At 47.5% G+C, this 15,227-nt stretch overlaps 2 protein-coding genes across 4 annotated transcripts in view; one reads left to right on the plus strand and one right to left on the minus strand.

The window, feature by feature from the left end:
- Positions 1-15,227, plus strand: part of LOC310837988 (E3 ubiquitin-protein ligase TRIM11-like) — a 1,016,249-nt gene that overhangs the window by 163,507 nt on the left and 837,515 nt on the right. The window lies entirely within an intron of this gene.
- LOC310837699 (zinc finger protein RFP-like) lies at positions 2,530-12,550 on the minus strand. 3 transcript variants are annotated; one of them, XM_083724696.1, is made up of 8 exons: positions 12,245-12,550; positions 9,256-9,685; positions 8,683-8,778; positions 6,673-6,903; positions 5,542-5,564; positions 4,382-4,497; positions 3,536-3,568; positions 2,530-3,307 (listed from the first exon to the last, which is right to left on the minus strand). In XM_083724696.1, the coding sequence occupies exons 2-8, from the start codon at positions 9,670-9,672 to the stop codon at positions 2,790-2,792; spliced, it is 1,434 nt and encodes a 477-aa protein (XP_083580822.1). In that variant the 5' UTR covers positions 9,673-9,685; positions 12,245-12,550; the 3' UTR covers positions 2,530-2,789. The 3 variants fall into 3 exon arrangements, with proteins under 3 accessions (XP_083580822.1, XP_083580820.1, XP_083580821.1); XM_083724694.1 differs by having other exon boundaries at positions 9,256-9,691; XM_083724695.1 differs by lacking the exon at positions 12,245-12,550 and adding an exon at positions 10,694-11,136 and having other exon boundaries at positions 9,256-10,328.

Raw genomic sequence — 15,227 nt, forward strand, 5'->3', positions numbered from 1 at the left:
ACCACCTCGGGTTAAGAACTTTGCTTCGGGATGAGAACACAAATTGTGTGGCGGCAGAAGGCCCCATTAGCTAAAGTGGTGTTTCAGGTTAAGAACGGACCTCTGGAATGAATTAAGTACTTAACCCGAGGTACCACTGTACTTGCAGAAACAAAGAAAGTCGATAGACTTGATGGCAGGATTTAAATAAACATTCAGATTATTTGTATTAGAAAATGTGTAGAAGATAGAGAAATATTAAAGTGTCTTTACTTTTACTTTTATGTTTTTAGGTCTGATGTTATGTTATTCGTAACTTTTTCTGTTAGGAGGTAGCAAAGTGGGTGAAAGGAGAAACAAACCAGAAGCGGGTGTTGGGGGGAGCCTGGGGGGGGGAAGGAATACATAGTAAATGTTAAGAATTTGAGATGTATGTGGTGGACCTGCGATAAGGTAAAAAAAAATTGGGAATCAATTTATAATGAACTCAAAAAAATATTTAGATATACTTTCCCCAAAAGAAGCGTGTCTATTAGGCTTAATAGGAACAGAAATTAAAATAGAAGATCAAAATTTGTTCATGTATGCTACAGCTGCCGCAAGGACCCTTCTGGGTCCTAAGATGGAAAGTACAAGATATACCAACTATTCAGGAGTGGCAGGCGAAGTTGACAGAATATGCAGAACTTGCCAAACTGTCAGGGAGGATCCGGGACCAGGGAGATCAAAGATACCAAAATAACTGGAGTAAATTTATTGAATATTTAAAGAAGAATTGTAAAGAGGTCAAGACACTAGCAGGATTGACACAATGCCTCCAATGTATAATAGTACCAATGATGTGCGTGATGGAAAGGTTTTAAATATACCAGTTGTGGGGAGGGAGGGGGGTCGCGACTTGGCAGAGTCAAAGGGAATGTACAGTATGGTGCTATTACAATTTGTTGGAAAAGAATATGGAAGGAAAACAATAAAAATTCACTTGGAAAAAAGAATTTGAGATGTATGTAATGAATGAAAAAGAAAAAATGAATAAAAAATTTATTTATTTTTTAAAAAAGGAAAGGTTGCCCAGAGTTGTTCACCTTTGGGGGGGGGATTGCCGGCAATCACTCACCTGCCTCAACGCAGCTGCCAGTCTCACGCCTCACAGAAGTCAACAATCATCTGCCCGATCGCCCGCCAGCAGCCACAAATCGCCCGCCCAATTGCCGCAACAACAGCCCTTGGCGCATACACTAATCACCCGCCCAATCACCACTGTGTATTTCCTACTCGCAGGTGCCAACGATCGCCATAGCTGTCAACCTTTCCCTTTTCTTGCAAGGAATCCTATTCAGAATAAGGGAATTTCCCTTTAAAAAAAGGAAAACAGCTATGACAATCGCCCATCCCCCCTATGCACTACCCGTCTATAAGACAACCCCAAATTTTTAACAATATTTCTTAATAAAAAAATCCCACGTCTTATACATGGAAAAATATGGTACTTCTTCGTACTGTGCATGGTTAAAGTATGGCATTCCCCAGTGTTGGTCACTAACCTGGATGGCTTAAAAAGATGAATGGGAAAAAAATTATGGTGGTGGATTGCTATCAGAGACTTCTAGCCACAGTGGCTTATCCTCTTACCTCCACAGCTCTAAATGTGCTGCACTGCCACACTGGATACATTTGTTCACCTTTCGTTTCTGAAGAAACAGTGAACTCAGAATATAGGGGAGCTTCACTGCAAAGAGTCCTTTGTTGCCATTGACAGCCATCATTAAAGGTAAAGGGACCCCTGACCATTAGGTCCAGTCGTGGCCGACTCTGGGGTTGCGGCGCTCATCTCGCTTTATTGGCTGAGGGAGCCAGCGTACAGCTTCCGGGTCATGTGGCCAGCATGACTAAGGCGCTTCTGGCGAACCAGAGCAGCGCACGGAAACACTGTTTACCTTCCTGCCAGAGCGGTACCTGTTTATCTACTTGCACTTTGACATGCTTTCAAACTGCTAGGGTTGGCAGGGGCAGGGACCGAGCAATGGGAGCTCGCCCCGTCGCAGGGATTCGAACCGCCAACCTTCTGATTGGCAAGTCCTAGGCTCTGTGGTTTAACCCACAGTGCCACCCGCGTCCGACCGCCATTATTGCTTGCATGCAAAAACAAGTTGCAGATGTGGCTCAGAGTTCCAACACTCACTTCTTTTTTTTGCAATTTTATGTAAATACGCCAAGGATCTACCCACCAGGGAATAATAAAACCACAGAATTGTTGAATTCGAAGAGATCTCCTAGGGTCATCTAGTCCAACCCCTTGAACTGCAGGAATCTCAGCTAAAGCATCCAGGACAGACAGGTCATCTGACCTCTGCTTAAAAACCTCCAAGGAAGGAGAACCCAAAATTTCCCAAGGGAGACCGCTCCACTGTCAAACAGCTTTTAAAGTAAAAAACATTTAGCCACAGAAAAGCAGCAACAGATGCTTCAGATCCTGGACTTTCCACAGCAAATAAAGCTCAGGCCACCTTGAGAGTAACGATCCTTTATTCTTTTTATTTGTGTGTTAAGAATATATATATAAAACTTCCATGGTTCTAAAGAAACCTCCAAGGCTGCTCATTCTGTAAGGTAAAATCAAACATTAAAAAGCATTTACACCGATTTCAAAGAGAGGCAAGCTTCTGTTTTGTGAAAAACGGTAAACAGAACCTTAGAGTGTTGAAGAATATCTAGCCTTTTGGTTTGGAGGTTTGTTGTTAAGTTTGCATTGGGAGCAGCCGGAGGGAAGGAGCAGAAAATAGATCAACAACAGAGGCTGCTCTCCTTTCTCACGGGCAGAGTTGGAGATGGGATTTTTTCCAGATCCAAAAGAAGGGGCAGAAGGTGTCGGACGAGGATTCAGCTAAGGAGAAAGTGTGGAGCAGGCTTGCCGCCTCAGCATCAAAAAAAGCCACCTGTTGAGCATCCAGATTCAGGGCCACTCGTATTCTTTGGGGCTCCCTGCTCGGATACAGGAAAGGGTAATGTGGTGGGACAACAGCCCTGTACTGACCCTCCCACCTCCCAATAGCCCAGACACCGGCTTCCGGGGAAGGCTGTGCGTCTTTCCTGACCGCCACAAGCGGTTTTGAGATGCCCAGAGCCCAGGCGCCCTCGTTCCTCACTTCGACTTCCCAGTAGCTTCTGCCAGAGCTGAAGGACTCCCGGCACTGAGCGCACGGCCAGCGCTCAAATCGGCCAGTGCTGAGGGGAAGGGTCTGCGACCTTTCTGCCAGCGCCAAACTTCTCAGGTCCTCGGATACGATGAGCCGAGGATGGGCCGTGGCTGGGTTCAGAGACACTTTCGCTGCAGAAGAAGAGGAAGAGTTTGGATTTGATACCCTGCTTTATCACTACCCGAAGGAGTCTCAAAGTGGCTCACATTCTCCTTTCCCTTCCTCCCCCCCACAACAAACACTCTGTGGCTACTTCTCGATCCAGTTTCCCACCCTGGATTTAAAGTGAGTGAACAAAGAAATAGGTGGTCAGCTATTGAGAGATACCTCAACACCACCTTTTGCTGCCTGACATTTACCTTTACGCAGTGAATATCCAGATATCAGATTGCCTGTAGAAGAAAATGGGGGAGTGAGATCAAAGGAGTGCTTCCAAATGAACAGAAAACCACCCCATGTGTAAAAACCAGTAACCGATAGACACCCCCCCCCCTTTTGTTAAGAGGGCTTTTAATCAAAGGTTGCAGGACCACCTATCGGGAATGTGGTACCAGTAGATTTTGGCAATCTGGGGAAAACCCAGATTCCTGTTGGCTCCGATTGAGCACTAAAGAGTCGTTTCCCCCCCAGGAGGGTGACGGAAGCAGCAGAACAAGGGGAGGCGTGGATAAGCCAGTGTGTATATGTTTATCTTGTGAAATTGCTTTGGGAAACTTTATGAGAAGCGATTCATAAAGGAAATTAAGTGAATAAATAAATAGTCAACTGAACAGAGCTTTTGGGTGCCTTCCAATACCAGAAGTCTATAGGATGGATCCTGGTTTGCCCATGAAATCCAGTCACCTTCAATTCGAGTCGGGTTAAGGTATATGTGTGTGTTATGGCTTTATAACTCTGCCATTTCCAGGTTCCTAGCTGACAATGCAGGGCCTTCTTTCTTTCATCGAGGGGCTGACAGGAGAGAAGAATCCAAACTGCCTTAGGCATTCTCTGTCTTCCTCTGCTGCAAGGCAACAATACACTAGGAAGCAGTTACTTCCAGATGCAGGAAGCTGTGCTTCTGGAAGAAATAAAAAATGGCCTCCTCGCTGTGGCCTGAGCTCCCCTTCATCTGAGAGAATCTCCCACAAAGCCTCATTCCCACACCAATTCCACCCTTCCCCCTTGCTTGGCAGCCGATTCCCCACCCAAAACCCTTCCAATACCTTTGAATTTCTCTGTGAACTTCTGCAAAATGGCAGTGACGTCCCAAAACTCCCAAGTTTTCCATTTTAGTTTTGGAGGGAAAGCGGCTACGTTTTTAAACTTGACCTCCTTGCTCCTGGAGAAAGAGAAAAAGAGCCTATAATGATGATTATCCCTTTATCTGGACAGATTATTAATCACAGTGGCAGGAAAAGAGAGAAATGGACAGAAAAAGGAAGGAAGGAAGGAAGGAAGGAAGGAAGGAAGGAAGGAAGGAAGGTGAACACCAATAAACCCATCTCAGAAAACTGGCACAATTTGGGTCATTTTTGTACTGTAGGTCACACTCCACCCTTCATGCCTTGCGGGCTGCTTAGTGGAGAAGAAGACACCATAATAAGCAACTGGGCTTCAAGACTATCTAAAGTTCTGTTGGGAAACTGTGTACGTGCAGCTACTCACACAGAGTCAATTAAGGTTTGGCAGACAGCCAGAAGGCAATCTGAAGGAGTAAGTCTGCCTGGTGATAACATAGACATGCAGACAGCTCCCTGATTGGTCAAGCTCTCTCAAGGGAGTGATAATTAATGGCCTACTAACTGGAATGTGTGAGTTCAGAGGTTCAGAGTTCTGTGTGTCAGTGTAGGAGTTGTGAGTCGTGTCAGAGAGAGCTAGCAAAAGATCCATGTTCTGTCCCTGTAAATAGTCCACTGTGTATAATAAACACCTAACTACAAGTTCCTGGTTCCTGCTTCGTCTATCCTGTCTGCAGCCAAGTCGCCAATTGCTTCCGTGGGGCCTGCGTTTACTCTGCTAGGTCTGGCTAAGGTCCTGCAACTAGTCGGAAAGTTGCGAAACACCAAATAGGTTTTGCCAATAAGTTCATCCCACACCATCCCAAGAACAGTCCAACAGATCATCCACCTCTCACAGGAAGTGCCGCCCCTTTAAGGACAAGCCGATTGACCTTCAGCAAGTGAAATTAAAAGGAAGAGGAGATTCCTTCACCACCACCTTCTTCCCTGTGCAAAGCTGGCTGGTCCTTTGGAAGAGCTGAGCCAGGTACAAATATAACTGGGGAAGGAACAGGTTAAACGGCGCTGCAGCAGCAACTTCCCCTATTGTGCAAAGCCATTCAAGGTAAATCGAATGTGAAACAGAACGAACGGGACCCACTTACCTTTGCAAGGTGCCTGCAACGTCCTAGAGGGGGGAGAGGGAGAAGAGGGAACTGAGTGCCCTGCCGCAGGCTGCTAAGGAGACCCCCCACAGAACCTGAATGCCCCCTGGGGTAAGGATACATTGGGGGTTTAAAATTTCTAGCTAAGGATCGCTGGGAAAGAAAACAAAAGCTGCCAATATCCTGATGCATGCCCTTATACCAGGGGCCAGTAAACTTTTTCAGCAGGGAGCTGGTCCACTGTCCCTCAGACCTTGTGGGGAACCAGATTTTATTTTGAAGGGGGGGGGGGAATGAACGAATTCCTATGCCCCACAGATAACCCAGAGATGCATTTTAAATAGAAGGATACATTCTACTCATGTAGAAACGCTCTGATTCCCAGAACATCCACGAGCCCAATTAAGAAGGCGATTGGGCAGGATCCGGCCCCCGGGTCTTAGTTTGCCTACCCATGCCTTATACAAATGTGTGGTGCGACTGCATTTGGAGTCCTGTATAAAGTTCTGGTCACCTCAACTCAAAAAGGATATTGTTGAGTTGGAAAAGGTTAAAAGGGGGGGGCAATCTTCTCTCCCATCCCCCCCCCCACGACTACTTCTTCCCCCAGCTTTATTCTGTATACAGTGGTAACTCAGGTTAAGTACTTAATTCGTTCCGGAGGTACGTACTTAACCTGAAACTGTTCTTAACCTGAATCACCACTTTAGCTAATGGGGCCTCCTACTGCTGCCGCGCCGCCGGAGCCTGATTTCTGTTCTCATCCTGAAGCAAAGTTCTTAACCTGAAGCACTATTTCTGGGTTAGCGGAGTCTGTAACCTGAAGCATATGTAACCTGATGTACCACTGTACAACACTATAATCGTGCTTCGGCTCCCGAGCGCCTTGGGAGTTGAACGTTCTGGCTCCCAAACGATCAAAAACCGGAAGTGAGTGTTCCAGCTTTCAAACGTTCTTTTGGAAGTCGAACGTCAAACAGGGCTTCCGATTGGCTGCAGGAGGTTCCTGCAGCCGTTCAGAAGCCGTGCTTTGGAAGTCAGACGCTTTGGAAGTCGAACAGACTTCCGGAACAGATTCTGTTCGACTTCTGAGGTACGACTGTACAGGGAAAATGCAGCCAGCCATCTTACCTGTAGGAAGTCACTCACAGGCAGCCGAGATGTCTGCTCCATCTCTTGGATGCTGCTGCCCAGAGAGGAGAGGTCCTGGGAGAGTTTGGCCATTTGCTCGTCCCTCTTCGTCATAATCTCCTTTTTGGCCCACTCCATCTGTGCCACAATGAAGCCCAGTTGCTTTTTGATAATGTGGTACAGCTGCTTGACCCCCACTGTCATTTTCTCCCGCTCGGATTCTATCCGTTTCTGCAGCAGGTGAAGAGAGAGGAGAGCCGGTGTGGTGTGGTGGTTAGAGAGCTCGACTAGGGGACCTGAGGGACCAGGGTTCAAATCCCACCCACCCCACCCAGCCATAATGCTCACTGGCTGCCCTTGGGCCAGCCACTGTCTCTCAGCCTAGCCTACCTCACAAGGCTGTTGTAAGGATAAAATGGGGAGGGGGGGGGAGAAATGCAAATATGCATAGCTGTCAACTTACAGATTTGAAAATAAGGGACCAGCAGCCAAAATAAGGGATTTTGCTATTGTAAAGAGTTACATACATTGGTAGGATTGACAGATGCTGTCAATCCGGCATGAGGTGGTTGCGGCGCTGTGGCGGCCGCTGAATATAATAATAATTATTATTTATTATTTGTACCCCACCCATCTGGCTGGGTTTCCCCAGCCACTCTGGGCAGCTTCCACAAATACCAAAAATACACTAATATGTCACACATTAAAAACTTCCCTGAACAGGGCTGCCTTAAGATGTCTTCTAAATGTCAGGTAGTTGTTTATCGCTTTGACATCTGATGGGAGGGCGTTCCACAGGGCAGGCGCCACAACCGAGAAGGCCCTCTGCCTAGTTCCCTGTAGCTTTGCTTCTTGCAATGAGGGAACCGCCAGAAGGCCCTCAGCGCTGGACCTTAGCGTCCGGGCAGAACGATGGGGATGGAGACGCTCCTTCAGGTATACTGGGCCGAGGCCGTTTAGGGCTTTAAAGGTCAACACCAACACTTCGAATTGTGCTCAGAAACGTACTGCCCTTCTGCGTTCCTCCCCATCCCCTCCTCTTCCTCCTCCCTCAGGCCGCCTCCTCAGCTGCCACCACTGCTGCCGCCTCCGGGGCGGCATGTGCAAGAGTCTGTCTCCCTCACCCCCCTCTCCCTCAGGAAGGGCCGATGGAACTCCTTGCACCAGGACGACGGCGCAAGCACGATCTCTCTCTCGCGGTGGAGGACCCCAAGCCACTGCTTCCCTCCCGAGCCGGGCGAACATGAAACCCAGAAAATTTAAGGGACATCATCAATAAGGGACAGCAGCGGGACACGGCACTGGGATAAGGGAGTTTCCTGCTAAATAAGGGACGGTTGGCAGCTATGGTAAATATGCCACCCTTAGTTTCCTTGGAGGAAACCTGGGGTATGAAGGTAATAATAAAAATATAAAGCAAAATCAGACATCTACAGTCATACCTCATGTTACGTTTGTTTCGTGATACGTTTTTTCAGGTTGCGTCCCGCAGCGACCCGGAAGTACCGGAAAGGCTTACTTCTGGATTTCGCCACTCGCCCATGCGCAGAAGTGCTAAATCGCACTTTGCGCATGCACACAAGCACCAAATCACGCTGCGCACCTGCGCAGATACAGCGCTTCAGGTTGCGGGCTTTTCATGTTGCGAAAGGGCCTCAGGAATGGATCCTGTTCGCAACCAGAGGTACCACTGTATTTACTTTAATTACAACATTTTCCATGCTTTCTTCCAAGAGATCAGGGTGGTATTCATTGTCTGTCTTCCCTCCTGCCCCCTCACCCCCCCAAAAAAAATCCATTTATGGATCACATTGTGGTGCATGAGCCACCTTTAGGGAACCACAACATTCAGCTATGCTCCCAAGGCACAATAGCTTTCTAGGGCATTCTAGGAAGTCAGAGCATCTTCAGGAGGCTTTCTGAGAGCTCAGGATACACTAGACAACTCTTGGTGGCACGTGGTGCTCAAAATAATAGCGCCACAAGCTCCTGGTGAAAAGAGACACGTACAAGCAGGTCTTGGCTTTCCTTTTCTGTATTCAATATATGCACCAGTATCTCTTCTCTCTGCTTCCTCATCACTTCCAGCAAGCTGCAGACGTGATCCTGGAGAGGAGGGCGAGAAATCGCGTTAGAGCAGGTTTGAAAAAAAGTCACTATTGTTCCATAAGGAATTGAAAAAAAATGTTTAAAAGTGCTTTTCCAAAAACAAACAGAGTCCTTTGGGTTGGGGATAATTCAGATGGAAATTCCCAGGTGTCAAAAAGGGTTATTTATGTATGCCACTCCTGCGGCCTCGTGTTTAGTTAGCCGAAAAATGGAAATCGAGCGAAGTCCCAACTAAAGAAGAATGACAACGTAAGCTGATGGATTATGTGCAACCTGCAGACCTAACATATAGAATAAGAGAACAAGAAGAGCATACGTTTAAAGAAGATTGGGAAATGTTTACTGAATATATGGAGGAAAATTGTGTTTATTTGAAAACGTGGGCAGATTTAAGATAAATTCAACAGTGTAAATAAGTTCTGGGAAAAAAGGATCCCCGGATTCATTTTAAAAAATCTGGTAACCTTAACCTACCCTGTACTCTTGGGCCGCCTCCTCCTTGGGAACCACTTCATGTCCTTTGTGCTCCTTGGACCAGTCACACACCACACAGATGGGGACTTGGTCATCCTTGCAGAAGAGTTTCAGGGGCTCCCCGTGTCTCCCGCAGAACCGCCTCCCTTCAGCCTCCTCCCTCTCCTGATCTCTCAGCTGCTTGGCTATCTCGGCAAAGTTGCCCAGCTGCTTGTTCGGCTTGGACTTTGTTGCCCGGATGGCCCTTTTACACAGAGGGCAGAGGGCATTGGCAGAAGATTCCCCCCGGCACTGGGCAATGCAGGCGGAGCAGAAGCTGTGCTCGCACTCTAAGGTGACAGGATTGGTGAAGAAGTCGAGGCAAATGCAGCACGTCACCTCCTCCTGAAACCTCTTCCTGAGGTTCTCAGCAGCCATGGTGGTTCTCTTCCTGGAACTGCAGGAAAAGAGAGGGAAATAGTGTCAGGAGTTCAGCCTACACTCGAGTAGGACCCTGGTAGAGACACATGCCCAACTGGCATGTTCTCTCCCTCCTGGTTCATCGTTTGGGAGCTTCAAAAGCTTTCTTCAGCCCAAACATCACAGCGACCGATGGCAACAGACACCGGCATACTTAGGGATCCGCAGAGTCTTCGCAGCTTGCGTATCAGACCTCAGTAACTCAGCATTTTGGCTAATCTACTTTATTTACATATAAACACACACGGAGCACTGCAACATGGCTCCCTCTCTCTCTAGCATCAGACAGCAAAGAGAAAAAGAACAAAGGGCAATAGTCCCACTTCACGGAACACAGTAACACAAACATCCTGTCTCCGTCACTTCCTACTCTGTGGAGTCAAAACACATATCGTCATGTGATAGACAAAAATCCCATGACTGCAATCATGGAGCAGGAATTCTAACACATAGTAGCTGTGCCCTTTCTTATATCTCACTATTAGTATATAAACCCTGCTCAAATATATAAACCAAGACCTGAAAACCTCACTTTATAGCAAAGCTCTCTAACAGAATACTCAACAGAGCACCTCTTTACCAGAGCACTTAAATTTCACACGATATAATCTCACCTTTAATGGGACCCTTGACCATTAGGTCCAGTCGTGGCTGACTCTGGGGTTGCGGTGCTCATCTCGTTTTATTGGTCGAGGGAGCCGGCGTACAGCTTCCGGGTCATGTGGCCAGCATGACTAAGCCGCTTCTGGTGAACCAGAGCAGCGCACGGAAACGCCGTTTACCATCCCGCTGGAGCGGTACATATTTATCTACTTGCACTTTAACGTGTTTTTGAACTGCTAGGCTGGCAGGAGCTGGGACCGAGCAACAGGAGCTCACCCCGTCGCTGGGATTCGAACCGCCGACCTTCTGATCGGAAAGTCCTAGGCTCTGTGGTTTAACCCACAGCGCCACCTGCGTCTCTTCGAGTTTCATGTACCTTTCATGTACCTCCACACTAAAGAAACTTGCACCTAGACAACTGGTCCATCAGTTGTCTGACAGCTTCAGCAAATCACCGTCCACACGGAGATGAACTCCTCTTCTGGCCTCTAACACTCTTCACATGTTCTCAACAGCCACTCACTCAGCCTGAGGGTGAGCGGGTGAGAAAATGAGGGGTTGTTGGAGGAGGAGGAAGGAAAGGGTATTTCAAGAAAATGAAATGTTTTCCCGAATATCCATTTACATCAAGCATAGCCAACACAGTGCCCACCTGCCCCATCAATCCCAGGTAGCATGGCCAATTGACAGGGATTGTGGGAGTTGTAACTGAGTCCTCAATTTAGACAGATAAATAGATCAAAGCAGGGCTTTGTAGGGAGTCTCATTTTAAGGGGTGATACTTAATTTTTGCAACTTTCTTCAGCGAGGGGGTCTTAACACACACACACACACACACACACATATATACAGTGGTACCTCAGGTTAAGTACTTAATTCGTCCGTTCTTAACCTGAAGTGAATGTAACCTGAAGCTTATGTAACCCGAGGTACCACTGTGTGTGTGTGTGTGTGTGTGTGTGTGTGTAGATATACACACACACACAGTGGTACCTTGGGTTACATATGCTTCAGGTTACATACGCTTCAGGTTACAGACTCCACTAACCCAGAAATAAACCCAGAAGAACCCAAAGTTCTTTGGGTTAAGAACTTTACCTCAGGATGAGAACAGAAATCGCGCGGTGGCAGCTGGAGGCCCCATTAGCTAAAGTGGTGCTTCAGGTTAAGAACAGTTTCAGGTTAAGAACGGACCTCCAGAACGAATTAAGTACTTAACCCGAGGTACCACTGTATATTTAAAACTGGAACACACTAAAGCAGGTCCTTTTAAAAAAGGGATTGAGCCAGTGTCCATCAATATCTCAGAGACTCTCCCAGACCTCAATAGAGTGTGTGGTCACTACAAACTGCGATCCTAAACTCCCAGTAGCCTGAATGCCAAGTGTCTAGGTAGGTGGAGATTCTGTAACCCTGAGGCTGGCAGACATACATACATCAGCAGTCACACGAAGGAACTTTCCTTAGGAATAAAAGGTTTTTTTTTGGGGGGGGGGGAGAAAGCAAGCAGAAGGTAAAAACAGAATACAAAATAAACCCACTGTGGCTCTGCAACTGAACTAAACATAGCCTATTGACTGTTCAGGTTTATTCACAAAGGGTCCGTAAAGCTGGGCAGCTTCATAGAAGATTCAGGATTCCAGTGTACTAGACAGGAAACTGGACCCTCTGACGTTGAGGGAGGGGGCAAGGAGGCTGCAAAGGTAGCTCCGCTTTTTAAAAAAGGCTCTTTAGCTCTTTCCTCGCAAGCTTCCCGTGCTCCCCTTATTCAGTTAGGAGGAAGACTAGGTTGCGCAAGCATAATAAGAATAACAACAACAAGAATAATAAGTGGAGCTAGTTTTAAAGCACAGCAATTTCCCTAAGATGCCAGCTCAAAACAGCAGCCAGCTTTTTTACGCAGCAAGATAAGAAAGGAGGAGGTTACCTCCCAAAACGCTGCGTGCTGCCAATTCCGGTACTTCTTTAGGTGGGGAAGAGAGAGCAGAGACCGGCCAGCGTCCAGAGATGATGGCGAAACTGTGGATGCGGAGGAAGCACCCGCGCGAAAGGGAAGTTCTAAAGCTGCTCCAGGCGACCGATAAATAGTGGCGGCCGAAGCCACGCCTTTCCCTGCGCGCGGGGGGGGGGGGGGGCGTGGCGTGCTTGGGGCAACAATCCATGAATGAGCGGAGCGCGCATGAATGAGAAGGCGCGCCGAGTGCCCACGGATCAACGCAGGTGGAGCAGCTAACGTTGCGCGCGCGGGGGGGGGAGGGGAGTGAAAGGTGAAACTGTGGCTTTGCAGGCAAGTCCCGAGTCTGCTCTCGTTTGGGTGCCATTTATTTTCTTGCAATGGGCCTCTTTCCACACGAGGGGTTTTAAAGGGCATCGCTTTCCTTAAAACTGCTTGGTGGGAGGGAAGACGTGTGTTTGCGAGAAGCTCTGAATCCCTCCTCCTTTCATTCGAGGGCGGATCCGCTCTCCGTGGATTGGCTGCTCCCGGGAAAGGTGTGGCTCAGACCAATTTTATTCCTGCTGTGGTTTCCCCGCCTGCCGAAAACAGGAGTGAAAAGGCAAGACGTCTATTTTATAGACGTAGAGACATCACCTTGCCAACAAAGGTCCGTATAGTCAAAGCTATGGTTTTCCCAGTAGTGATGTATGGAAGTGAGAGCTGGACCATAAAGAAGGCTAATTGCCAAAGAATTGATGCTTTTGAATTATGGTGCTGGAGGAGACTCTTGAGAGTCCCATGGACTGCAAGAAGAACAAACCGATCCATTCTGTCAGCCCTGAGTGCTCACTGGAAGGACAGATCCTGTAGCTGAGGCTCCAGCACTTTGGCCACCTCATGAGAAGAGAAGACTCCCTGGAAAAGACCCTGATGTTGGGAAAGATGGAAGGCACAAGGAGAAGGGGATGACAGAGGATGAGATGGTTGGACGGTGTTCTCGAAGCTACCAGCATGAGTTTGACCAAACTGCGGGAAGCAGTGGAAGACAGGAGTGCCTGGCGTGCTCTGGTCCATGGGGTCACAAAGAGTCGGACACAACTAAACAATAACAGGTTTCATCACTTCTTCCTTCTCTTCTGGCTTAGTGCCAGAGTTGGGGCAGCTTCACTTTTTACTCTCTTTGCTTTCATTCTCTCAGGTCCCTCTCACCCCTTTTATTTCGTGCTCTTTATTTAAAAGCATTGCTAAAGCGCATCATGATGCTTAAAAGCAAGCAAACTCTTAAGTGGTCTAGTCATCCCTGACCACTGGCCCTATTAGCTAGGGATGATGGGAGTTGTAGTCCCAAAACATCTGGAGGGCCAAGTTTGGGGGTGCCTGGTCTAGAGAAACAGCATAAAAGGTTTTGCCCCGTACTAGACTGAACTTGCCCCAGCCTCTCTGGGTTGCTTCCAGCATACAGTGGTACCTCAGGTTACATAGGCTTCAGGTTACAGACTCCGCTAACCCAGGAATAGTCCTTCAGGTTAAGAACTTTGCTACAGGATGAGAACAGAAATTGTGCTCCAGCAGTGTGGCAGTAGCAGGAGGCCTCATTAGCTAAAGTGGTGCTTCAGGTTAAGAACAGTTTCACGTTAAGTACGGACCTCTGAAACGAATTAAGTACTTAACCCAAGATACCACTGTATATAAAAACATTTCCCAAAGAACCCTGGGATCTGTAGTTTAAGGATGCTGGGAGTTCCTAGAAAGCATATGTATTTCTTCATAGAGCTACAATCCTCAAAGGTCCATAAGAAGAGGAATTTGACTGTTAAACCACTCTCGAGAATTGTAGCTCTTTAAGGGTGTATGTGTGTATCTCCTAAGAACTATTGGCGCTCTTAACGAACTACGCTTCCCAAAATTCTTCAGGGGGAAGCCACAATTGTTAAAAGTGGTATAAGAATGTATGGTGCTGATTTGTCCTCGCTAAATGTTTGGGGGTGGAGTGCAGAATGTTATGGAATCATGAATCTTTTCTTTTTTGGCAATCACTCGTAGCCGAGTCCATAAGTGACTGTGGAGGCCAATTCTGGATCCACATGTCCTTCCACAGTGGGGACATTGGTTTCCGGGTGGGAGCTGATCACGGTGTGGATTTGCCAAGAGTGCCTTCCTCTTAGCACGTTTCTCCCTTGCGTCCTGAGTTCGAGTGTCTTCAAAGCCCATGACACCTTTGGTAAAGGCTGTTCTCCAACTGGAGCGCTCGCAGGCCAGTGTTCCCCACTTGTCAGTGTATATGCTACATTTTTTAAAGATTTGCCTTGAGACAGTCTTTAAACCTCTTTTGTTGACCACCAGCATTACGCTTTCCATTTTTAAGTTCGGAATAGAGTAGTTGCTTTGGAAGACGATCATCAGGCATCCACACAACATGACCAGTCCAATGAAATATATCCTTAACGCAACATCATCTACTTACAGTACAACTTGTCACCGTTATGGCGAAAGGCTGAGCGAGCAGATCAGCCAGCCAGCAAGCGGGAAAGCTTTTGGTTAAATGAAACCAAACTGACCTCAATTCTGGTGCAGTGTACTTTATTTGATCTTAACATGGAAACCCACTGTGGTATACAGTGGTACCTCGGGTTAAGTACTTAATTCGTCCTGGAGGTCTGTTCTTAACCTGAAGCACCACTTTAGCTAATGGGGCCTCCCACTGCCGCCGTAGCACGATTTCTATTCTCATCCTGAAGCAAAGTTCTTAACCTGAGGTACTATTTCTGTGTTAGCGGAGTCTGTAACCTGAAGCGTATGTAACCCGAGGTACCACTGTACAGTGGTGCCTCGGGTTACATACGCTTCAGGTTACATATGCTTCAGGTTACACACTCCACTAACCCAGATATAGTGCTTCAGGTTAAGAACTTTGCTTCAGGATAAGAACAGAAATCGGGCTCCGGCGGCGGCAGCAGGAGGCCCCAGTAGCTAA

Source organism: Podarcis gaigeae, assembly GCF_964106915.1.
Source record: "Podarcis gaigeae genome assembly, chromosome: 2".
NCBI classification, from domain to species: Eukaryota; Metazoa; Chordata; class Lepidosauria; order Squamata; family Lacertidae; genus Podarcis; species Podarcis gaigeae.